Source organism: Hemitrygon akajei, chromosome 26 (genome assembly GCF_048418815.1).
Source record: "Hemitrygon akajei chromosome 26, sHemAka1.3, whole genome shotgun sequence".
In the NCBI taxonomy this organism is placed as follows: Eukaryota; Metazoa; Chordata; class Chondrichthyes; order Myliobatiformes; family Dasyatidae; genus Hemitrygon; species Hemitrygon akajei.
The window spans coordinates 22,310,239-22,337,591 of NC_133149.1; the positions used below are offsets into that span (position 1 = coordinate 22,310,239).

The 27,353-nt window shown below is 38.2% G+C and overlaps 1 protein-coding gene across 1 annotated transcript; it reads right to left on the reverse strand.

The window, feature by feature from the left end:
* Positions 1-484: 484 nt before the first annotated feature.
* Positions 485-27,129, reverse strand: tmem218 (transmembrane protein 218). Its single transcript, XM_073029720.1, has 4 exons — positions 27,071-27,129; positions 21,105-21,225; positions 19,643-19,748; positions 485-7,284 (listed from the first exon to the last, which is right to left on the reverse strand). Exons 2-4 carry the CDS (start codon positions 21,197-21,199, stop codon positions 7,150-7,152), a joined length of 336 nt encoding a protein of 111 aa, XP_072885821.1. The 5' UTR covers positions 21,200-21,225; positions 27,071-27,129; the 3' UTR covers positions 485-7,149.
* Between the last annotated feature and the right edge of the window lie 224 nt (positions 27,130-27,353).

Sequence of the window (27,353 nt, forward strand, 5' to 3'; positions counted from 1 at the left end):
TCTCATTTAAAAGGCATTTTTGCCCACAGAACAGCTGCCCAATAAATACCTTTTGTTTTTTGCACCATCCTCTGTAAACTCCAGAGACGGTTGTGCGTAAAATCCCAGGAGATCAGCCGTTTCTAAGATATTCAAACCGCCCTGTCTGGCACCAACAATTATTCCACAGTCTAAGTAATTTAGATCACATTTTTTCCCCATTCTGATGTTTGATCTGAATAACAATTGAACCCTTGACTATGCTTTTATGTTGTGAGTTGCTGTCACATGATTGGCTGATTAGATATTTGTAGTAGCAAGCAGGTGTACGGGAGTACCTAATAAAATGGCCACTGAGTGTATTTTAAGTATCAAAATCTAGTCTTTCAGGTGAGATACCAAACCAACATCCTGCTTACTATGTCCAATGGATAAAGGATCCCATGGATGATATCAAAGAGCAAGCAAGATATCCATATTGTTCTGGTCAATATTTATTCTTCAACCAATATCACTAACAAAACTGTCATGAAAGCACTGCTATGTGGGGGAGCTTGCTGTGCACAAATTGACTACATAGCATGAGTTGGGACAACCAGTCATTGCCATAGGTGGCATATAATGCAAGCTTTATTTTTTTTAATTTACAAAACAGCTGCAATAGTATGCCATGACGTCTTGACCCTGCATTACCATTCAGTGCTCACAGCTGACATTCTATCTCCTCAGTTTTCCTGCACTAACCCCGATATATGATGTCAGATCTCATTTACTTCCAGATAAAAAAAAGGTCAAGGATATTTAATGATGACATTTTAAATTAGATTGTGTTTGATCGTGTGAATCAAACTATGTCTTCTGGTTGGAGAATCAATAACTGGAGAGTATTAATTTAAAGGTGGCACTAAATGAGTGAGGAAAGGTTAGTACAGCTTTCTTTCTGCATAGTAGTCAGGAGCATGAAAACCTTGTCATGGGTACTAGTTGAGACAGAGAATATTGCATCTTTAAAAGGGAAAGTGTATAAATATTTAAAGCAATCCATAATAGAAGCTCAATGAAGAGACTGCTGGGCAGCAGAATTATATTTGGATTATTTAAACTAAGATTGACATAGATATGATGGGTTGAATGTCTTCATAAATGTTTCAGCAGATCATTTTTTATGATTTATCTTGAAATGTGATGCTTGTTGTAACACAGGCCAGAAGTTGCAACAGACATTCTGCAAACAAAATAATGCAAATAGGAATGTGATTACTGAATAGTATGCCTAGTTTTAATTACTCTCTCCACAGATACTGCCTGACACGTTAAGGATTTTCAGCTTTTTGTATTATATTTCAGATTTCTAATGTCTGCATTATTTGCTTTCAGTTTTATTGTACTGGATGCAGAAGTAACGTTGCCCATGACATCATGAAAACATATTGTGCCTTGAAAAGTGTAAATGGCTTCCAGTTGATATCTCAGTAGATCAATGCACTTGATCTCTCATCTAAAGGATAGCACCAATGCTATATTTACCCAGATACCTTTGAGCATCAGCTTGAATGATAAAGTCTGGGCTTTTCTGACTCAAAACTAACAGCCCTAAACACCAAGCAAAAGTGAAGAACCACAAGAAAGTAGGAGCAGGAGCAGGCCACCAGTCAATACTTCTATGGCTGATGTGCTTCAGGCTTCAACTCTTCTTCAGTGACATTTCTATAGTGCCCATAAAAAATATTCACACCCCCCCACCCAGAAGTTTTCATGTTTTATTGTTCTACAACATTGAATCATGGTAGATTTAATTTGGCTTTTTTTGACACTGATCAACAGAAAAAGACGCTTTCATGTTGAAGTAAAAACAGATGCAGTGAAGCATCCCCAGCATAATGCAGCCACCACCATACTCCATGGTATGGATGGTGTGCTTTCGATTATGTGCAGTGTTTGGCTTACACCAAACAGCATTTAGTCTGACGGCCAAAAAGCTCAATTTTGGTTTCATCAGACCATAGAACCTTCTTCCAGCTGACTTCAGAGTCTCCCACATGCCTTCTGGCAAACTCTAGCTGAGATTTCATGTGAGTTTTTTGCAACAGTGGCTTTCTCTTTGTCACTCTCCCATAAAGCTGCGACTCATAAAGCACCCGGTCAACGGTTGTTTTATGTGCAGTCTCTTCCATCTCAGCCACTGAAACTTGTAACTGCTCCGAGTTGTCTCTCTCACTAGTCCCCTTATTCCACAGTCACTCAGTTTTTGAGGATGGCCTGCTTTAGGCAGATTTACAGCTATGTCATATTCTTTCCATTTCTTGATGATTGACTTAACTGTATTCCAAAGGATATTCAGTGACCTAGAAATTTTCTTGTATCCATCTCCTGACTTGTGCATTTCAATAACCTTTTTGTGAGATTGCTTGGAGTGTTCTTTTGTCTTCATGGTGTAGTTTTTATCAGGATACTGACTCACCAAAAGTTGGATCTTCCAGAAACAGGTGTATCGATTGAGACGCTTTGAGTGCACACAGGTCTCCAAAACAGATCTCCATTTAACTAATTATGGGACTTCTAAAACCAATTGGCTATACCAGTGATGATTTGGTGTGTCATATCAAAGGGGGTGAATACTTATGCAATCAATTATTTTGTGTTTTATATTTATAATTAATTTAGATCACTTTATCGAGATCTGATTGTACTTTGACACAAAAGTCTTTTCTGTAGATCAGTGTCAAAAAAAGCCAAATTAAATCCACTATGAATCAATGTTATAAAATAATAAAACATGAAAACTTCCAAAGGGGTGAATATTTTTTTATAGGCACTACTCCATCACCTCAATTCTCCACTTTCAAAAATTTATATACCTCCTTTTTATATATCTCCATTGATTTAGCCACCAGTCCTTCAGTCCACAGAATTCCAGAGAAGAAATTCTTATGTATCTCAATTTTAAATGGCTGCCTCCTTATCGTCTAATAATTACCCTTCCTTTGAGGCTTTCCACTGATGGAAACATCACAACATCTTCCTTGTCATGCCCCCTTAAGATCTTGTTTCAATAATATCACCCTTTGTTCTAAACTGCAAAGAATATAGATCAAACCTTATATTTTGGTCATTGGTGATGGGACAACCCTCTCATCCTAGGAATTAGCCCAGTGTATCTTTTCTGGACTCCTCCAATCTAATACATCCTCTATGGGCAGCACAATGGCTCAGCAGAGCTTCTGCCTGACAGCTCTGACAATCCGGGCTCAATGCTGATCTCCAATGCTGTCTGTGTGGAGTATTCAGGTTTCCTTCAGGTGCTCCAGTTTCTTCCCACATCCCAAAGATGTCAATTATGCTGCCAACATGCACAACTCTAAATTAATTGCTCCCCAGTGTGTGGGTGAGGGGTAGAATCTGGGGGGAGATGATGGAAATGTGAGGAGAATAAAATAAATGGGACTGTAGAATTGGTTTGAATGGATGGCTTATTGTTGGTGTGGATTACATGGGCAAAGGGCCTGTTTTCATGTTGTATTGGTTTATAAATAAGAGACCAGAACTGCACATAGTTTTCCAATTTTAGCTTCACCAACACTTGTTACAACTGAAAAATTATTTGTCTGTTTTAAAACTCAAATCCCCTTGCAATAAAGGACTCATTTGTCTTCTTAATCACTTGCTGTACCTTAATCCTAACTTCTTATGTTTACTTGCACAAATTACTCCACTAATTTGCAACCTCTCTCCAGATAATAGTCTACCTTTTGATTCCTCGTATGAAAATGCATGGCCTTATACATTCTTATATGAAACTCCATTCAGTGCTTATTTTGCCTACTGTTGTAGAGTCCAAATATTCTCATCATAACATTCCCTCCCACCTATTTCTGTGCTATCAGCTATCTTACACTCGGTGAGATTCACTCCTTCAATCCATTTAATTAGATCAGGGTTCATCTGTACTTTATTTCCATTTACACCTCTATTAATGTGTCAAAAAGGGGAAAATCTTGAAAATCTGAATTATGCACAGGAAATTTAGACACTTTATTATGCATTTTTAAAGAAAACCTTAGAGACCAAGCAATATGTACATTACATTTAACATTGTGGGTTTTGATTGTTCCCTGTGTGCTTTAAGTTAGTTTGCTGTGCTCTGCAGAACATGAGGGAAAAGACATATCAGAGAAGAAAATTAATCATATAGGAAGAATACCTAATCACATATGGCAAAATAATTCTGTCCCATTTAGATTAAATTTAACTATAACTATTAAACAGAACTGCTATTGTGTGTGACATCACAACATATGCATTATATTTCTTTACCTTGATTTATCTTTATTCTTTCATGCTCCATTTACTTTATGGTTTTCATTTAGAAATTTGTTTCCATTCTTCCCATTTTTAGCTACAACTGCAAAATATTTTCTTGATAGTTCTTAATTTTGGTCTCTAGGTGGCATTGCAATGCCACCTAGTGTCACATTCTTCATCAAACATCAATGGGAGCAACAGGGAATGGGAGCAGCAAATTCCTTGGAATTCAGGATTGAGTGTTAGGCTCAGATGTGGAAGTTTAAACATTTTTTTATTTAAAAACTTCAAAATGCACTGATTTGTATGTGTTTTAATTTTTTTAACAAATATGTGTAAAGCTGCATGGAAAACAAATTCAATGCAGGTACTCAAATCCAAAACAAAAACAGAAATGCTGATAAAACTCAACCAGTCAAGCAGAATCTATGGAAAGAAAAACTCAGAGTAGTTAAGGGTCATTGACCCAAAACATTAACTGATTTCTTTCCACACATGCTGCTTGGCTGCCTGAGTCCTTCTAGCATTTCTGCTTTGGCTACATAAAAGTGTACATTTACCAGAAAATGATCATTTATAGTAACTACAAAATAATATGCTTAAAATCTGAAAAAATATTAATGTATCCAAAATCATGTTAAATAATTAGCTGTGAAAAATCTTTTAAGATTGGGATGATTGGTGGGTTCCACAATGTTGCTGAGCCAATCATTTCTTGCACAGCCCCCTTCGTTCACGGGAAACAATGTCCAGTAAAGCTACACGTACAAACAAGTTGGATGAACCCAGCAGGTCAGGCAGCATCCGTTGAAAGGAGTAGTCAACGTCTCGGCCCGAAACGTTGACTGCTCCTTTCAACGGATGCTGCCTGACCTGCTGAGTTCATCCAGCTTGTTTGTACATGTTGATTTGACCACAGCATCTGCAGTGTACTTTGTGTTTATTATCCAGTAAAGCTAGTTTGCTTCTCCCCATAGAAAGCAGAAATGAATTTTGTTTTTAATAGAATATGGAACAAGGCTGTTCATCCCAATCAGTTCACATGAGCCATTCCAATCCACTTGCATTTTCTACTTCATAGAATTCATGGTAACACGCCAATTGGCTCAATTCATCCATGCCAACCATTGGGAACCTTTCTGTATTAATTCCTATCACCAATCACTCTGCCCATAGTTCTCCATGCCTAAGCGATTCATTTGTTCATTTATATACTTAACTATTTTCAGCAACCCAACTCTCAAATGTTACAACAACCTGTGCTTCAATCAGACTCATAGAATCCCAACTGCGTAGATCTCCATTTTGTCTCTCAAAATTTATCTACCCCTAGTGCAACACCCTGATCTTAACATTCTAATCCGTGTTTTCAAGTAATTCCAGGCCTAATGCAATTTTATCTATGTAATCTCTAATTCTACAACCATTTGTGGTATCTTGTTCTTGAATGGCAATAATTTTAACTATTCCGTCAGTAGCAGCCATGTCTTCAAGTTTATGAGTTCACTCATTAAACTTCTCTACCTCTTTACTTGTCTCTAAGGTGCTTGTGAAATCTACCTCTTTAACCAAGCTTCTGGTCAATTACCACATGTTTTGGTGTCAATTGATTTTATTAACATATACCTGCAGAGCCTTGGGATATTTTACTATGTTAAGGACACCATATAAAAGTACGTAGCTCCTCTAGTGAAAAGAGTCTACTTCTGTTTAATCTGGTATGTTCAATTGTTATTTTAAACTAGCAGATAGCCCTTAACTATTATTTTACACAATTTTTTATTTTGTAGTTTATAATAATTTTATGTCTTAGCACTGTACTGCTGTCACAGACCAACAAATTCCACGTCATGGAAGACAGTGATAATAAACCTGTTTTTGACTTTGAAATTTCTCTATTTAGGTACCAGTTGGCAAACAGAGAAAATCTGCCTTGTCTGCTCTATTGCCTCTGCATCAAGAGCTGTAGAAGCCAAAATTGCAAAATTTCTGTGGTTTTATATAGAAGCACTAAATTCAACCCTTAGGTAGACTTTCATAAGTGAATAAGAATCCAGCTGTGAGAAGGCAAGATGAGACACAAATATCTGTTTAATCTATCTCATATGTTCTGATATTTTATATGCAACTCCACATCTGTTTTGACCTACATATTAGGAATTAGTAGTGAAGGAAACAAAATATATCCCTCATTTCTCCAATATTCTTAAAGACTGAACAGAATGGTTTCTAGTCTGGCCTTCTGGTTCACCATTCCAGAGCTAAAAGAAAAATCTGCTAGAATGGCAACATCAGATCAGTATTCACTGGCACTGGTTGAAAATGTATGTTAACCTTGGATAAAGTAAATGAGATTTGTCTATTTTACCCAAATACAGTTAGCAAGGATTGTTCAGAATCAAGTGTTTCAAGTGGCCACTTGGTATGGAAGGACAATGACCAGTTAGACTCTCCATGGATTTACAGAAGACAAAGAGGGGCAAAACTGATCATAAAATGTTTGTATATCCCAGAAATTACCTTATTTTGTGGTGACATTTCTATGAATTTATAGTTATTTTCTCCTAATTGATACATGTCTTCAATACTAATCCTTCTTCTACTGAAATGTTGCTCAATTCAATGAAAATCTTTTCACTTCCATTCGAACATAACAACAGACCCCTAGGAAATGGCAGAAAAATAAAAACAGGCAATTCATTTAGATTTTTTTTGTTTAAAGAGGAGAGTTTGACCTTTAAATTAATACTTATCTATTATTCCTCAGCAAATATTTCAATATCCACTCCATAGTTTTCATGGAAAGAAACTTTTAGGTAAGTTACAACACTTTCACGGATAGAGTTCAGGGACCTTCTGGATTGCTTGTCAGAAGCTTCGAAAGGGTTTTGAATCTCTCTGTTCCACAATGTAATGAGGAAATAGTAGAACCAAGCCCGCCAGAAATGCTACAATCAATAAACACAAGAGACAATAGCGACCGATGAAGAAATTGTCGAAAATCTGAAAGATAAATGAAAAATAGTTACAACTTCTAGTACTTTCTCCCTCCAACTGAACAAGCAAGCAATTTGCTTATACTTTTAATGTAAAACAATTAAAAAGGAATAAGAGAATAGCCTTGGCAACTTCTTTGCCTCTCTTTCTGGGAAAACCTCAGCTGCAACTAAGTGCCTCCCTCTATTAAGACCTATAGATTATGAACTGAGCCTATGAACAAAATCAGATCTTGAATATAACATCTAATAATGCTCATTTGCATCAAACAATAAATAAATGCTGCAATAATATGAAGCCAAATACAATCTTTTCTTCAGATCATCAAGTATGTGATACAGCATGGTTCTGAGGTACTAAGATCAAAAGGCCAAGGTTTTGATTATCAGTCTGTGCTGAGTTAGTTTATCTGAATTAAGATGAGTGGAGCATCAGTACAAACAGACTCAGTGCCCTAAACTAAAAACACAAGGATATCTTCAGATGCTGGAAATCTAAAGCAACACACACAAAATGCTGGAGGAACTCAGCAGGCCAGGCAACATCAATGGAAAAAAGAAAAACAGTTGACGTTTTGGGCCGAGACCCTTCTTTAGGACAGGATCCTGATGAAGGGTCTCAGCCCAAAACGTCGACGATTTACTCTTTTCCATAGATGCTGCTTGACCTCCTGAGTTCCTCCAGCAATTTGTGTGGTGCCCTAAACTAAAGATGGGAAAAAACACAGGACTCTCAGTCTTGAATGCTATCTGGTGATATCCTACTTTGCAGATGAAAAAAGGTGCCTGAAGTAATTTTATGCTGAGAAGAAACTACACCATAAGTGTAAAAAAAAGGGCATTTAATTAGGTTCCCACATTCCTGACAGTTAAAAAAGGACAGAATAACTTTCAGTGTCTTCATGATATAACAAAATTATGGACTGTCTTCAGGCTACCTCGATACGGCATGGTTTTGTAAATTCCCTCCCCACTGAGTAGAGAGGAGAAAAATTATTTTAAGATCTATTGCACCTGAAGAAATCTTTTAATAGTAAATCTGACAGCAGCAAATTTAATAGGCACACAATTAAAATAAATGTGTCAATACAGCTTAGTTATTTGGGTGCTGATATGCTTCTTATATGATATAGAATAAATGCCTAATAAAGGTATTCTGCCCCCCAACCCTTTGTTCACATAAATGAGCATTACAACCAAGGATTTTGATCAATCTGAGAACTTATATTTGTGAATCACATGTTCCTTTTATTTCCATAGTAGAGCCCAAAAATTCAGGGAAAATTGTAAAGCATAAAAAACAAAAAATTCAAAATCTATAATGTCAGCAGTTCAAAAGTATTCATCCCCCATTACTCAGTACTTAGTTGAAACAACTCTTGCCACTTTTACAGCCAGTAGTCTTTTAGAATAAGTCTCTATTAGCTTTGCACAATGTGATGGAGCAAAGTTTGCCAGGTTAGTTGAAAAGTGGCGGCAGACAGCAATCTTGAAGTCTTGCCAGGGTCGTGTTAAGGTCAGGACTCTGACTGAGTCACTCTGGGACATCAATTTTCTTCATTTGAAGCCACTCTGGCAGTATGGTTTGGGTTGCTGTCCTGCTGAAAGACCAACTTCCTCCCCAGTTTAAGCTTTCGGGCAGAGTCTAGCAGGTTTTTAACCAGGAGATCTCTGCATTTAGCAATATTCACCTTCTCATCAATTCTGACCAGATTTCCAGTCCCTGCTGCTGATAAGCATCCCATAGCATGATGTTCCCTCCACCAAGCTTTACAGTAGGGATGGTGTTACCTGGCTGATGCACGGTGTTAGATTTACGCCACACGTACCGCTTGGTGTTAAAGCCAAAATTTCCAATTTAGTCTCATCCGACCACCAGACTTTCCACATCTTTACAGCATCTTCTAAGTGGTGCTTTGCAAAGTCATTACAGGCAAGGATATACTTCTTGCTTTAGCCAGGGCTTCTTCCTTGCCACTCTTTGAGATTGTGGAGTCATGAACCTCATCTCTAGTTGCAGCCACTGACACCTGCAGCTCACTCAGAGTGACCAGTGGCTTCACAGTAGCCTCTCTTACAAATACCATTCTTCTCCAGTGACTAAGTTTGGAGGGGTAGCCTGATGTAGGCAGTGTGGCTATGATTTCATATTTTTTTCCAATTTTTCATGATGGACTGCACTGAGCTCCAAGGTATGTTCAGTGCCTTTGAAATGATCTTGACCCTCCTCCAGATTTGTGCTTTTCTATTATCATTTCCCTGATTTGCCTTGAATACTCTTTTGTCTTCATGTTGGTTTGGTCTGTTGAAAAACTACCATACTGTTGGACCTTACAGAGAGGGGGTATTTATTCTTATGAATTTATTGACAGCAGGTGATCCTCCAATTTTCTATATCAACAGATTGGGTGACTTGGTACTGTAATATACAGCATTGCACCTGAGGAAAGGTAGTGTAGTAATTACAAAGGGGATGAACACCTTTTCAGCCTCAGAATTTTGATTTTTAAGTCTTAGTAAATTGTTGACAGGTTTTGGAATTTTTCTTTTGACTTGACATGATGCATAATGTTATGTACAGCAGCTCAAAAAACCTTTATTTTCAATTTAGAAAATGAATAAGTAAAATGTGAAAATAGTTGTGGGGGCTGAATACTTTTTAAGGCACTGTATATCCAAACATTTTTGCTAAGTCATCAAGTTGGAAAGATGTAACCTGGTTAATAATAATGTCTGCTCTAAGTAAGCAAAGCAAACCACTTATGTACCAGTCTGCTATGTTGATTCGGTGCACACAAGTACTGTACCAGGAGCTCAAGCTTTATGCAATAACCATTCAAGGGTCCTTTAGTTGCCTTTTTGCTAGAAGTGCCACACGACAGAAAGAACGAGCTAGAACTACTACAAGAATGACTATGAGGAGGAGAAGGGTTCTCAGAGGGAGGCAATATCCACCCAGGGTCTTCAAGGAGAATTCCTGCTTAACTGAGCAGGTGCTTATGTTTCAGTGAGGTTAATTCATTGAGAACTGCCAAATACTTCAGCTGCAATTTTGATTATAATCATGCGAACATTGGCTTATTATGATTGTGATACCTCCCAGGTACAAGCAGAAGATAACTGCAGAACATGCCAGCCTGCAGTATCCTATTGCTTATTGTATAAGGGATGGGGGGGAGGGGACGGTGGGAAGGGTTTGATGGTCACACACATTTGTGTTCCAAGGAATCTAAATGCATGTCATTCACTATCCAGGCACTCACAGATGAAGGAAAGAAATAGTTCTGTTACAATCAGTGGGTTCCCCATAGTGCAGGGAGCTATTAACTGCAGTAAATGTCAGTATAGAGTTATATTACAATCAAAAGGAAGACTACCCGCTCGCTGGGAAAATGGAGACACCCCTTCTCTCCCTTATTAGGGAAAGAGAGAATGTGCGGTATGTCGAATGCTGGGTGAAATGCAAAGTCTTTGGGGTAACTGCAAGTCTGTGCCTTTGCTACTGCTTTGCTCAAGCTGAGTACTTGGTGGCGGTGCTGGTGGAGAGAGGGTGGATTGTTGCTCGTTGTCGCTTATGTGCGGGAAGGAGGGGAGCTGGGGTCACTTTGGGGTTCTTACATTTACCTGTCATTCATTCTTTAGGGCACTTCTCTGTTTTCGTGGATGTTTGCGAAGAAAAAGCATTCAGGATGTACATTGAATATTATTCTCTCTGACATTAAATTGGACCATTAAACCTTTGAACTCCTTCTATGACCAGATGGTATATGACCATATGAAAGGAAACATGCAGTTATTGCTCACTATTCTTGCAGCTGTCAGGATACCTTCATACTGTGGCAGTCTACATAGCACTCATTTACATGTGCATGTAGAGTCTGACCCTTACACTAAATAGCTGGAAAACATGTGTTCTCTGTACCTTGTCTCCACTACACAACACTTCCCAAAATATCAAATCCATGGTGAAACTTAAGAAAACATGGATCACATTCCACATTTCAGGAGCAACTTACCAGTGAAGATAAAGATCAATAACAAGGTTTCATCAACTATCATCTCCAGTGACCCAACACATTTGGCTAATGAAGGAAAATAGTATTCGAAGAACTCAAGGCAAAAGCTCACTGTCTACTAAACAGCAGGGATTTCTGCCCTTTTATAAGCTTCAAGGACATGTACTGACAACAACTTTAAGCATTACAGAAGTAACATACATGCTGCCTCTGCAAAATCTTCCAAATCCATTGGCAGAATGTCAATGTCAGTTTCTTTCCTCAGATTGATATCCCCAGCATCAAGGCCCTATTCATGCTTCGTAAGCTTGGGACTGGAACACATTGCCACATGCCAACACTGAATTCCTGAAACAACAGTCTAGCTCCATCACAACAAGAGGTTTCTTGGAGGACAGAGAAAGCTTTAAGAACATTGTTAAAGCCTCCTTGAAACAGCCCTACTGACTCATGGGAAACCCTGACCTACATCCACTTAAATGGACATGAGCATCCACGAAGCCACTAATCAATTTGAGACTATGACATGAACAGTCAGATGTCATGCTTTAAAAAAAGACACCCCTACCTATTCACCAACCCTCCCCATCAAACACCAGCTGCATTACCAGTAGTTGTATTTGCACCTCCCTAAGGGCTCTTTCCTGAATTCAGAACCAAAAAACTGGGAGCTTATATAGAATTTAAAGAGGCTATAGGGTGATCAGGACTATCTTCGCACTATATGGCATTTGACTGTGCTGCTTAATTCACACAGACAAAAAAAAAACCAGATGTTACAATGATGTCATGTGCAATATGACAGAATGAACCATCAGTATGCTCTGCTGTGAAGGAACTGTGCAGTAATCAATAGATCAGGACTCTAGATTATTGACAGTGTGTTGTGCACACAACAAGTTAGCAACCATGAAGATGCTATCCTTGTCATCAGCTGAATGACAAGCTGCTTGCAAAGCCGGAAGAGGAGGATACATTCTGGATAGTCCTTGCCATCTTCTTGCTGCTGCCATCTGGCAGGAGATACAAAAGCTTGAAGTCCAACACAGCAAGTTCAAGAACAGCGGCCTTCCTTCAATCATCAGTTCTTGAACCAACCAGCACAATCCTAATCACTACTATTTTTAGCAATACCATGACCACTTTGACCACCTGGCACTAAAATGAACTTTGCTTTTTTTCATAATAATTCGATTCTTTCTTGAAAAAGTTGTTTATAATTTACAAACCCCATTTCCAGAAAAGTTGGGATTTTTTCCAAAATGCAATAAAAACAAAAATCTGTGATATGTTAATTCACGTGAACCTTTATTTAACTGACAAAAGTACAAAGAAAAGATTTCCAATAGTTTTACTGATCAACTTAATTGTATTTTGTAAATATACACAAATTTAGAATTTGATGGCTGCAACACACTCAACAAAAGTTGGGACAGAGGCATGTTTACCATTGTGTTACATCACCTTTCCTTTTAATAACACTTTTTAATCATTTTGGAACTGAGGATACTAATTGTAGTAGATTTGCAATTGGAAATTTTGTCCATTCTTGCTTGATATAAGACTTCAGCTGCTCAACAGTCCGTGGTCTCCGTTGTCTGATTCTCCTCTTCATGATGCGCCATACATTTTCAATAGGAGATAGATCTGGACTGGCAGCAAGCCAGTCAAGCACACGCACTTTGTGTCTACAAAGCCACGCTGTTGTAGCCCGTGCAGAATGTGGTCTGGCATTGTCCTGCTGAAATAAGCATGGATGTCCCGGGAAGAGACGTCGCCTTGATGGCAACATATGTCTCTCTAAAATCCTAATATACGGCTCAGAGTCAATGGTACCTTCACATACATGCAACCCACCCATGCCGTGGGCACTGATGCACCCCCATACCATCACAGATGCTGGCTTTTGCACCTTTCGCTGATAACAATCAGGATGGTCGTTTTCATCTTTGGCACGGAGAACTTGATGCCCGTTTTTTCCGAAAACTAGCTGAAATGTGGACTCATCTGACCACAGCACACAGTTCCACAGTCTTTCGGTCCATCTGAGATGAGCTTGGGCCCAGAGAACTCGCCGGCATTTCTTCATAGAGTTGATGTATGGCTTCCTCCTTGCGTAACACAGTTTCAAGTTGCATTTCTGGATGCAGCAATGGACTGTGTTAAGTGACAATGGTTTTCCGAAGTACTCCCGAGCCCAGGTGGCTATAATTGTCACAATAGCATGACAGTTTCTTAGGCAGTGCCGCCTGAGGGCTTGAAGATCACGCGCATTCAACAGTGGTTTCCCACCTTGCCCTTTATGCACTGAGATGTCTCTGAATTCTCTGAATCTTTTCACAATATTATGTACTGTAGATGTTGAAAGACCTAAATTCTCTGCAATCTTGTGTTGGGAAATGTTCCTTTTGAACTGACTAACAATTCTCTCACGAATTTTGGCACAAAGGGGTGAGTCACGACCCATCCTTGCTTGCAAAGACTGAGCCTTTGATGGACGCTACTTTTATACCCAGTCATGATACCTCACCTGCTACCAATTAGCCTGCTTAATGTGGAGTCTTCCAAACCGGTGTCACTTGAATATTCTGTGCACTTTTCAATCTTAATTTAACTCTGTCCCAACTTTTGTTGAGTGTGTTGCAGCCATCAAATTCTAAATTTGTGTATATTTACAAAATACAATTAAGTTGGTCAGTAAAACTATTGAAAATCTTTTCTTTGTACTTTTGTTAGTTAAATAAAGGTTCACGTGAATTAACATATCACAGATTTTTGTTTTTATTGTATTTTGGAAAATATCCCAATTTTTCTGGAAATGGGGTTTGTACATTTTTCTTGTGAATACTGTTTTGATGATGCTATGTACCTGTGATGCTACTGCAAGTAGGTTTTAATTAAACGTGTATACATGCAGTTGTGCATTTCATAATAAACTTGACTTTGACATTGTAATCAAGGTGTCTAAGGAAACTTTAAAAGATTTGTGTTATAAATAAACACAACTCTTTTTCTCCATTAATCAAGTCTCTATCATACCTTTCTCTAATTCCAGCTGTCATGGGTTGACGACAGTGCCAAATGCCAAACTAAATGTTGATCTAAATTTGATATACCAAATCAAGTTTATAAATCAAAGCACAATATGTACCACACAAATTTCCACTTATTGCCAGGCAGATGCAATTTTGAACAATACTATCTTCACAAATTATACTGAAATTGATGAATGTAACTGGGCCTGCTGAAGGGTCTCGGCCTGAAACGTCGACTGTACTCTTTTCCATAGATGCTGCCTGGCCTGCTGAGTTCCTCCAGCATTTTGTGTGCGTTCCTTGAATTTCCAGCATCTCCAGAGTTTCTCTTGAATGTAACTTAGCCAACAGCTTTAGACTTGCTTCTTTTGGGTGGTAGGTGGAATGAGCATACTCATTTGTTTACATCCATGAGCTACAGAATGGGCTCACATGTTGTAATCTGTTGGAACAATTTCCCTAACTTCAATGTTTCATTGTCAGACACAATACTAGAGGACTACAATCAATCTGTTTACACTACGACAAAAAGACAAAGGAAGACCATAAACCCTTGTGTACTATAACCAGCAGTATAGTGCATGAAGGGTCTTGGCCTGAAACATTAACTGTTTATTCCTCTCCTGGTTTGCTGAATTCGTCCACCATTTTGTGTGTGTAGTACAGTAGTGCAGTTAGCACAGCCACTGAGTTCCAATAGTTCCAGCAAACTGGGTCAATTCTGAACTCTGGTTTCAATGGTGTAGAGTTTGCACTTCTTCCTGGGATCATGTGGATTTCCCCCGGGTGCTCTTGTCTTCCACAAACCAAAATTATACCGGTTAGGAGGCAAATTGGCCATTGTAAAAATGTCTGCAGTGTGTAGGTTAGTGGTTGAATCTGGAGGGAATTGAAGGAAATGTAGGAAATAGATTATAGAGAAAATTAATTGGGGAATAGGAATGGATAGGCTTGTCAGACCAACTTGTCCTCCTCCTATGTCTTAAGAAAATATGGTAAAACATCACGTAAGGTGTGTAAAAACAGAGAATGAACATCTGCTGGAACAGACTGTGCAGATAGATGGTTGAGTGCAGGACATGGCCTTCTTTAAAATGGAATAATGAATCTATATTTCAGAACAATGAGAACGAATAAGTGGATGAGCCTCAGTTATTCAGAAATATGACAAAATAGCAGTGAATTTACTTATCAGCATTTATATTTTGTGATACAAATTTACATACATCCTAAAAAACTTAACTGAATTTTATAAGAAATCATCAGCACTGAAGTGCCTGTACCATTTTGATCATATATCTTTCATATGATTGACAAGCACAGATTTCCATCAGCATTTACATGTGACTTACCAAAGTAAAATTAGTGCTATGCTTGCAATCTGTTTTTAAAGAATGCTTTATCTGAAATTTCTAAGTAATGTTAACATGCAAATCTGCAGCTTCATGTGCGGTCTAAAATATTAATTAGATTTGAGAGCAAAACAGCCAAAAAGAGGCAGAGACAGAATGCTAACGAATGGTAATCATTGCCCCTCCAGGAGAGATTGGCTGTGTACTTTAGTGCAGCAATACAAGGAACTTGATTCACTACAAAGATGCTGAGAAAGAATAAACTCCACCTCAGCGGCAGAACAAAATCTCCTGTGGACTAGCAGGGTGCTCGTTTAACACACCTCATTCTTTAATGAGCCAATTAGTGGGGCCTGGTACTGTGAGCAGTACACAGAGCTTGGTCTATGTAATATTAATAGCTCATTGGTTCGTGAGCAGAGGTCTTGCCCTGTGCCCTGCTAATTGGTATCCTGGTAGTTATTATTTGATCATAGGTGGAAGTTAGCTGACGCTCACTGCAACATAGTTCCGTTTTAATGTCAGGTTTGTAAAATCTCACATCTGATCAGTTGGGGGTGGTGTTGCAGTCAGCTAGTGAACTGCATTAGCAAAACTAAATTATTCCCAAATTAGGGAGCTATTATTTTTAAGATCTTGTCTATCTATGTATGTCACTCTGTCCATAACTCATTGCTTTTATTGGTGAACACAAATACCAAACAGGAACAATCAATAAGCAAAGAAAGCATGCACATTTCCTTCCATTAGCTACAGCTAGCCCTAGGTGCTGTATATATCTACATATTGCATTGTTGAAATCATCAATACCAATAACATGTCAGAAGGTAGGTTTCAGTGCCTCCTCTGGGAAACAAACTACTAGTAATGTTTGTGAACTGAAACCACTGTAAGGACTAACTACAAAATAACTTTCAAAGCTGAAGTAACATAAATCTTTTGAAAAAAAAAGTCATTTTCAATTAATCCTCTACATTCTGGTTCTAAAGTACCACTAGCTAAAAATTATGACAAAAATACTTCAAGTAGTGGAGATTTACCCGCATGTTGCCTGGATTGAAGGACTTCTCTGGGGAGAGATTGGATAGGCTGGGCTTGCTTTCCCTAGAGCAAAGGAAGCTAAGGAGTGTCTTGATATAGAAGTACAGTGGACTCCCGTTAATTGGGCCATTGGTTGATTGGTGCAGCCACTTATTTGAGACAACTCTTAAAGAACAAAAACAAATTGAGGAAATAGTCGGGATTCCCTTCATTTATTTAGGATATTATACCGCTTAATTAGGGCAGGAGACTGTTGTCGAACATTTTCTAACTAGTGTCAATCACCCGCACATTGTGTGGCCATTAGACATTACAACGAGCTTAGAGCAAACAGTTTTTAAATAGCACCACTTGCATATTTGTGTTCAAAAAGCATTGATTTTTGTCACTGATAGTTGGAGAGTAATAAATAGGAAGATAATTTAAGAACTGTTTTTCCCACTGCAGTTTCAAGCATTCAGGCTTGGAGATGCCAGAAATGGCCAGGAGTGAAAATGAAATGATTTCACTGCTTCAACAAGCTAAGAACTATGAAGAATTTGAAGGTATCAACAATCATCTTGAATGTTACAATGAAAATAAAGATTTGGAGGATGCAATAATCAAAAGCACTGTTACAAAGGTAGTCCATTATCTGCATTAGGTGTCTGTACTGAATCTGTTCATTTACGGTCAATCACAAGAACACGTCAGCATACACTGAATGATTTCCTTTATCAATGACTATACATAGTTTTATAGTCCTGTATTGGTCGTGTTCTAACTTGTTCTGCACTTCATTTAAATACATAATTTGTTGCTCAGTTTATCTTTGTTACATCTTTTTAATTATTTCCAAGAAACTTCGGCTAATTGGGGCAACCACTTAATTGGCCCAAAATGTACTAGTCCCGATGTGTTCCAATTAACCAAAATCCACTGTATGTAAGATTATGACGGGCAATAATAGGGTAAATAGTTAAAATCTTTTTCCCATGGTACGGGTGTCAAAAACAAGAGGGCATGCAGTGGTTATAGGGAAAGTGGCAGAAATTTTAAAGAGGGTTAAGTTCTTTTTTACAGAGAGTGGTTGATATCTGGAACACACTACCAGAGGATGTAGTAGAGTCAGATACAATTACTATGCTTATGAGACATTCAGACAAGCACTTAAATAGGGAAGGCAAAGAATACAAACTTAATGTATGGAAATAGAATTAGAGTGGATGGACAAAAAGGTCAGCATGATGCAAGTCATCAAAGGGCCTGTTTTTGTTCTTTACAATTGTGTCTCTGTGGCAGAGTTCCCAAAAAGTGAGAGCAGAAGCATAAATAAACGGAGATTGATTTGAATCTCCAAGGCAACTAGCTTTGTTTGAAACTGACGTATTGGATTACAGAAATATGATTACCAAAAAGGTTTTTGGTACAACCACATTATTAGTCACATTCTGCATTTTTTAAAACACTCCTGGAAATGTGCCCACAAAAACTTGTTGATTCCACTGTCATCAACTTGAACAACTCTGGTGTTTCCCACCGTAGCCTACAAGTAATTCTAAGATATCTTAGCTAGATTTCCTTTCAAAGGAATTCCATATCTGTTGGACAATTGGCATTTAGCTGACCATACTAGGTCAGATTTTTCCCAGGCTCTGTCACTCTGTTCCTTTTCAACACCAATGAACTCTACTCATCATGCAATTTAATCTTATGTTTCTAATTCTACCTTAGGTTTGTTAACCTCTTTGAAACCATACATCATCCTCATTCCTCTTCAGTGCAATTACAAACTCTTTGTAGTTAAATATTTAATTTTTGAATTAAACAAGTAAGTAATTTAATGGTTTAAGAAAACTCTAGATTCCTTCAGTTTCCTTATCTCTAGCATAATAACCACAACCTCTTAACTTCGATTTCTCAACCCTCATACTGGCTTTGGAGATAGTACAGAGGAGGTTCACCAGGTTGATTGCAGAGATGAGGGGTTAGCCTATGAAGACAGATTGAGTCACCTGGGATTATAGTCTCTGGAATTCAGAAGAATGAGAGGGGATCTTATAGAAACATACAAAATTTTGAAAGGGATAGATAAGATAGAGGCAGGAAAGTTGTTTACACTGGTGAGTCATACCAGAACTAGTGGACGTAGGCCTCATGATTTGGGGGAATAGATTTAGGATAGAAATGAGGAGAAAATGCTTCTCCCAGAGAGTAGTGAATCTGTAAAATTTTCTGCCCAGAGAATCACTACTTCTAGAAATATTACTCCTAAACTTTAAATACTTTATGTCCTGCTTTTCTGAATCTTAGGTATTTTGGAACCTTATATTTCCTACCATTTGTTTTTCTTCCCATGATATATTAAAAAAACAAGTGTGACATGACTTAAACTCTGCCTTTTCCCTTCTCTTTTTTATCTTTCTTTTATTGTGGCATTGGATTGGCCTAAGTTTCACTATTTTAGAAACTGAAAATCATCAGGGAAAAATACGGGACAATAAAATTCTGATCCTAATATGAAGCTCTAATATGCTGACATAATTTATAAATCAAAGATTAAAGGTCATATCAGCTCAGGTGACCTCAATAAGAGAGCCTTGATCCTTTGGCCAGAGGACTACATGGGGGCCAGAAACATCTCTCTGTAATTAAATGGATTGAGCGAAGGAGTGATATAGTGAAGGGAATTTATTTTACTGCTGGGGTTTATTTTGTTTTTTACTTTAAACCTTTGACTTATTCTTTTGGGAGTTTTCTTGGATTTATGCTGTAGGTACAGTACTTCATCTTTCACTGAAATCAATATATTGTGCACTGCATATGTGAAAAATGAGATTGCCTGAGGCTTGATAAAGTTCTGTTGCCTGCACACAGTTCATTGTTTTTAATAAAAGCACAGAGGAAGGTTATAAAACTACAGATACAAACACTGTTCTTACCACTTCGTCAGTCACTGGTTCAGGTGTTTCCTTGGCTCGAGGAAAAAAGATGAGGATCATGGTGATTATCAGTGCCAGGAAGAAAACCAATACAATCGAAAGCCAGCTGCATAAAATAACATACAAGATATTTCTATTGATTCCATATTGCAGTACAGATGATATTGCAGAACACCTTATTTCAGAGGTTTCTCAACTACCTAGGAATGCAAGGTGTGTGGAAAACCAAAATTATTGAGCTGAAGATACATTTACTTCAAAGGTGGTCCTATGTTGATGTACTAAATCTTGATCATTGATGGCAATTTATCTATTTTAATCAAGTCAAACTTATGTGTGTTTAGTTTTATTTTGTATGATTTCATGGTCTGTTCTCTAAAATCCTTCCAAACTCAGGCCTACTCTTGCTCAGTCTAGATGTTCATTATGCAGAAGCCCAATCCCTGCCCTGTTTTGTATGTTCTTTCTACTGCCTTGACTTACACCATTCTGCTCTCACTGTGTTTCTTTAAAAGCTCAACTGCACTCGTATTCGCTACACACAATGATCAATGGTTTAACCCACTCCGATACATAAAGCACCATAGTTAGATATAGCTAGATGTACCTAACAATTTATTATTAGTAAATAACAAAGCCCCATTTATACATATATTAATACTTTATGCAATTATTGCTCCATTTGTATGGCAAAAATCTGTGTGTGTGTGTGTTCATACATGAAATAACAGATTAAAATAAAAGATTATTGTGAGCAATTTACCTCTTGAATACTGAATAGTGGTAAATGAATGAAATACAAGTACTTTAAAAGTACTCAGAGAGTATATTAAGGAGCTTTTAAATGAAATTAGCACAAACAGCGAAAACAGTGCTGTGTAGCCATGTTTAGTGCTAGTTAGCAACATTTAATGGCATGATCTATTATCTCCCATTCTCTATTTGTAATCTGTGGCCTGAATTCTCTCATCTTTACTATGCTCCTTGTTCAATGATGTGGTCTATTTACTCCCACTCTCTCTGCCCATTGTTCCATGACTAGATCCATTCACTTTTGCTTGCTGATTGTAACCTAAACACCTTTCAAGACCCTTTCACAAAAGTCAAATGAAGAAGAGATATCTGACTGAAGGAGAAATGATATTCTGTTTTCCCTTATGTTTCTATACAAGTTTAAAACAGAAATTTAAAACAAATGAGATTCAAGGTGAAAAAAATGATAATCATTGGTCATTTAGAATGAAACTAGTTCAGTGTAAAATTTGGGACTTAGTCCATAGCCTCAGACTCCCAACAGAAAAATTGTTTCAGGCATTCATCTCAAAAAATGAGTGGACTAAGTTTGATGCAATTACACTCACCTGAGGGCAAGGTTCTAGAGTAATTATCCTGAGAAGGACAACACTTTAAATGAGTAATATCTTAGTTACCTGAAAGGTTTAAGTAGTGTACAGTGCCTTACCTGACCATGCCTCCTGACCGAGATAGCAGTTTACATATCAGAAAAGACAAAGCCCAAATAAAAGCAAGGATAATAATCCCTGGTCCTATCCCCATCTTGGCATCAGTTGTTGTAAAGATTGCTGCAAGTAGAGGAAATAGCATTAGCTTCAGAAAGAATTCAAAAATGGCAGTTGATAAGATTACAGCCCAGCCTCACTATAATATTTATCCATCTTTTCAGAGGCTTCCTTTTTCCCCTCCATTATGTTTTAATTAAATAATCTCTCTCTTTTCCTCAAATTACTTTATGCAATTCACTATTACTTAACTAACACAGATCTAGCAAACAATGTTGAGAAGGCTAGTGAGTGGTGTGCCAAACCAGCCAGGTATGTCTCCTCATCTTCCAGATGCTGTAAACAAACAGTTCACTCTGAAGGAAAATGTCTACAATGAGAATAAATTTGGCTACAAGGTTTTTACAGAAAATATATCTTGATCCTCATAAAAGAACATGTATAATAAAATACTGATAATTCTGTACCCTTGATGGTGCGAGGCTAATATACTTTTTGGATTATTGAATATTAATATTAAAATTATTTATTTTTGAGATGCTCTACAGTGGTATAAATTTTCAAGTGAAACAGGTGACATTAAAAGGACGGTATTAAACAGAGCCCTGCCGAGTTTAACAAAAGCGTAGGAACTGGGCCCCAGTGGGTTTAGAAGGTACAAGAGAAACAGGTCTGCAGTGTGTTTAAAGGGAGCACAAGAGCTAAGACCTGAGTATGTTCAAATAAAGTACTGGAACCAAGGCCCCAGTGTGTTTAATGAGAGCATGTGACAGGACCCCAGGATGAACTTAAAGGGAGTGCAAGAAAGAGCACCCGATGAGCCAATTGCTGAATCATCAGTATTTCCAAACAAGATAACTGATTATTGGAGTTTTCTTGTACTTATAACCTGAAAAGTATTTGATTGTGTAAGTCTGCAAATGCAAGAGAAAAAAGTTTGATAGAAGAAATTACTACTTTGAAAATATGTAATTCAGTTTGACACATACAAGGCAGCAAAAATATAGAAACTTCAATCAAGAGACACTTTATGTTTGCAGAATAATTTCTGGCCTACTTACAAATTAATTAATTTAATGTGTTAGAAATTTTTAAAGCTTTTATTTGAAACACTAATTCAATAAATTCTTCAACATGATAGGGAATGCATGAGTTGTTAATTGTAGAATCTTACAGCACAAGGTCATTCAACCCAATGCATTCACACTAATTAATCAGTCCTGTACTTGTTTCCACATTTTATATGCTAAAGCTGCAAAATAATTCCATCCCACCCATTGCTATTAAATAGGTTGAGACACTCAAAGCAGGAGATAAATGCATTTTCCAATCCCCTGGCTGGGTTGTTTTGAACTAGGAGTTACAATCTCAAACTCAAGTTAGCCATTTCAAACCAAGATGAGAAGAAATTGCTTCACCAAAAGGGGGGTGATTCTTTGGAATTCACTACCCAAACCAACTGTGGAGACTTAGTTGTTGAACATATTCAAGACAGAGATTAATTGATTTTTGGATAATAAGGAAATTTGAGGATATGGAATTAGTGAAGTAAAGTAGTAATGAGATGAAAGGTTGGTCATAACCTTATTGAATGGTTATTATTATTACTGTCACATGTATCAAGATACAGTGAAATCCTACACAGTGCATTGAACTAGAATCAGGTAAAACAGTAACAATGCAGAATAAAGTATAAAAGCTACTAAAAAATGTGCAGTCCAAGTAAACAACAAAATGCAAGATAAAACTCAAGGTGAACTGCAGGGCCAAGAGCCCATTTTATTCAAGAAATCCATTCGAGAATCTGAAAACAGTGCAGTCCTTGAGCCTAGTGAAACCTGCTTTCATGCTTTAACTACCTGACGGGAGAGTGGAGAAAAGTGAATGTCTAGAATGGGTGGGGTCTTTGATTAAGCTAGCTGCTTTACTAAGGCGGCAAGAAGTAAAGACAAAGTCCATAGAGAGCAGGCTGGTTCCGGTGAGCTGAACTGTTTCCACAACTCTTTGTTTCTAGCAGTCATGTGCAGAGTAGTTGCCATACCAAGCTGTGAGGTAGACAGACAGAATGCCTTTTATGGTGCATCAATAAAAATTGGGAAGGGTCAACAGGAGCATGCCAAATTTTTTAGCATTCTTTAGTAGAGGCATTGGTGAACTTTCTTGGCTGTGACATCAACGTGATGCAATTTGAGAAGGAGAAGCTAAAGACAGATGTATTATAATTACGGTGGAGTAAAAGGAATTACAGAGGCATGAGAGAGGAGTTGGCCAAAATTGACTGAAAGGGGACACCTGCAGGGATGACGTCAACACAGCAATAGCTGGAGTTTCTGGAAGCAACTCAGAAGGCACAGGGTAGATACATCCCAAAGAAGTAGTATTCTAAAGGCAGAGAGATGCAACCGTGGCTGACAAGGGAAATCAAAGGCAACATAAAAGCCAAAGAGAAGACATATAATAAAGCAAAAATTACTGGAAAGTTGGAGGAATTGGAAACTTTTAAAAACCAACAGAAGGTAACTAAAAAATTATAAAGAAGGAAAAGATGGAATATGAAGCTAAGGTAACCAATAATATTAAAGAGATACCAAAAGTTTCCTTGGATATATAAAGTGTAAAAGAGAGGCAAGAGTAGATAACAGAGTGCTGGAAAGTGATGCTGGATAAGTAGTAATGAGGGACGAGGAAATGGCAGAGAAACTGAATTAGTAGTTTGCATCAGTCTTCATTATGGAAGACACTAGCAGTAAGCCAGAAGTTTGAGAGTGACAGGGGGCAGAATTAAGTAAAGTTACCATTACTAGGGAGAAGGATCTTGGGAAACTGAAAGGTCTGAAGGTAGATAAGTCACCTGGGCCAAATGGTGTACACCCGGAGTTCTGTAAGAGGTGGCTGAAGAGATTGTGGAGGCATTAGTGATGCTCTTTCAAGAATCAATTGATTCTAGCATGGTTCTGGAGGACTGGAAAATTGCAAATATCACTGCAGTCTTCAAGAAGGGAGAGGGACAGAAAGAAAGGAAATTACAGGCCAGTTAGTCTGACCTGTGGCAGGGAAGATGTTGGCGTTGATTGTAAGGATGTGGTTTCAGGGTATTTGGAGGTACATGATAAATTAGGCCGGAGTCAGCATGGTTTCCTCATGGGAAAATCTTGCCTGACAGATCTGTTGGAATTCTTTGAAGAAACAGCAAGCAGGATAGACAAAGGAGAACCAGTGGATGTTGTGTATTTGGATTTTCAGAAGGCCTTTGACACATGAGGCTGCTTAACAAGCTACGAGCCCATGGTATTACAGGAAAGATTCTAGCATGGATAAAGCAGTGACTGATTGGCAGGAGGCAAAGAGTGGGAATAAAGGGAGCCTTTTCTGGTTGGCCACCAGTGACTAGTGGTGTTCCACAGGGGTCTGTGTTGGAACTGAATCTTTTTACCTATATGCCAATAACTTGGATGATGGGATTGATGGCTTTGTGACAAAGTTTGCAGATGATACCAAGATAAGTGGAGGGGTAGGTCATTTTGAGGAAGTACAGTGGCTACAGAAGGACTTAGACAGAATAGGAGAATGGACAAAGAAGTGGCTAGTGGAATACAGTGTCAGGAAGTGTATGGCCATGCATTCTGGTAGAAGAAATAAAAAGGCAGACTATTTTCTAAATGGAGAGAAAATTCAAAAATCTGAGGTGCAAAGGGACTTTGGAGTCCTTATGCAGGATTCTCTAAAGTTTATTTTTGCAGGTTGAGTTAGTGGTGAGGAAGGACCCTAATGTTAGCATTCATTTTGAGAGGACTAGAATGTAAGGAAGTAATGTTGAGACTTTATAAGGCCCTGGTGAGGCCTCACTTGGAGTATTATGAGCAGTTTTGTCCCTATGTCTAAGAAAGGATGTTCTAACACTGGAGAGGGTTCAAAGGAAGTTTACAAACATGATTCCGGGACTGAAAGGCTTATCATATGATGAGCTTTTGTTGGCTCTGGGCCTCTACTCACTGGAATTCAGAAGAATGGGGGGGGGGGGGGGGGTGACCAAATTGAAATCTATCGAATGTCAAAAGGCCTCAGTAGAGTGGATGTGGAGAGGATGTTTCTTATGGTGGGTGAGTCTAAGACCAGAGGACACAGCTTCAGAAGAGGAATGTCCATTTAGAATGGAGATGACGAGGAATTTCTTTAGCTTGTAGAACAGAATTTGGCCACATAGTCATGAGTGCACAGGCAGTAGAGTAGGGGGCTGAGGATGTAACCTTGTGGAGCACCGGTGTTTAGAATAATCAGAAGTGTAATAAGATTCAGTACCAACACAGACCCCTGTGGAACACCACTAGTCATTGGCAGCCAACTAGAAAAGGCTCCCTTTATTCCCACTCTTGCCTCCTGCCAATCAGCCACTGCTTTATCCATGCTAGAATCTTTCCTGTAATACCAAGGGCTCCTTACTGATGGCAGTCTATTGGTTAAGAAGTCAAGGATCCAGTTGCAGAGGGAAGCATTAACTCCCAAGAGTCCTGAGTTGCTGATGAATAGCAGAGCAGACAGAATTTATGTTCTTACATTTACTTTCTTAATTAGAGGATATTTTGTAAGCCTTTTAAAGAGTAAATGTCTTTAAAATAAATGTACTGGAGAGAGTAAAATGAATTATTTTACATAGTAATATCAAATGAAGTGAATGTGATGTATTTTGAAGTAATTTCTTATTTCACTTAAGTAAACAATGCTAGAACATAGGGGAAGACCCCATCTTTAAGATTCAGACTGTCAAGACAATAATTTTTCTGTTTTAACTTTGTTTTATTTGATAAAGCTCTGTTTTATCACCCACTCAACTTAATTCTTAATTTTAACCCACCCACTTAATTCTTACCTAGCTACATCCTCGTCTCAATCTTCAGGAAAGTATATTTAGCCCCAATCATCTGCTTATCCTTGAAGATGCATAATACAATTTTAATGTGTTAAATTAACTGCAGTGAACAATCTGTCAGTTATGTACTCTACAGGCTTTCTTTAGGTACAAATAAGAAATAGCTGACCTGGTATTGCCTAATTACCATGTTTGAATTCCATCCCTAATAGCTTTCTCAAATCAATTCACCTTTTGGTTAGACAGCAAACTGCTACACTTATAGAAACAAGCTACTCTTGCCTTTTGGTATTTTAATTATATTATTAAATATAATTAATATTTTAATTCTAGGATTTATTCATAATTTTATTGTATTTACAATGGCTCCCTCAATATTTCTTCTTTCTCTTATCCTTATCTACAGAATTGTATTCATTAAGTTTAAAATTTTGATCCATCCCTTACATTGCTCAGGGTATCTCCTCTTTTAATTCACTGTCACGATTTGACTCTTGTTACTACATATGCAATAGCTCAAAACTGCATTGGTTTTAATATTCGCATTTCAAGTTTCTCCGCCACCACTGAATCGGTTCTGCTCATATCAACATTATTTTATTATCGTTCTATTAGCTGCATTTCTCCTCACGGCTCCATCCCAGCCCCACAAGCTTCGCCAATTTATTTTGCATCACCAAATCTATTCTGAAGCTTTCCTATATGTCGGAGATGTAATACCATATTTTCGACAGACACAAGATAATGCAGGTACTGGAATCCGGAGCAATACATAAAATGCTGGAGGCACTCACCAGGTCAGGCAGCATTTATGAAAGGAAATGAACAGTCGACATTTCGGGTCTATAGATGCTGCCTGAGCTGCTGAGTTCCTCCAGCGTTTTGTCAGATATAATATTTCAGGTCGATGATCCTTAATATATGGTACAGTAGTTTCTTTAAATTCTCCCACGCTCGTAGGAGCCAATATCAATAATGCCAGACTCGAACTACACACTGACATTCTCTCATTCCTCAATCCCTTCCAACGGGTCTGCTCACCTTTCCGTGAGGGAGAATGGTGGCCCAGCGCCTCAGCCCTAGCAACACGCTGCCGCACTTGTAAGTAAGCACTGCTACTATTGGTCAGGACGGCACTACAAGCAATAGCAATCGCCGATACTGACGAGTTAAGGAAGCTCTTAGTAACGGTAGGAGTCTGAGCAACAGGAAAGGGAGCGGAGAGCTGATTGGGGTTGGAGCAAAGGAAGTCTGCTGTTGGAAGTTTTCTCTCAGGCGGGAAGCGGGATAGAAATGGCAGGTAGCGACGAAGGTGGTAGTGGGG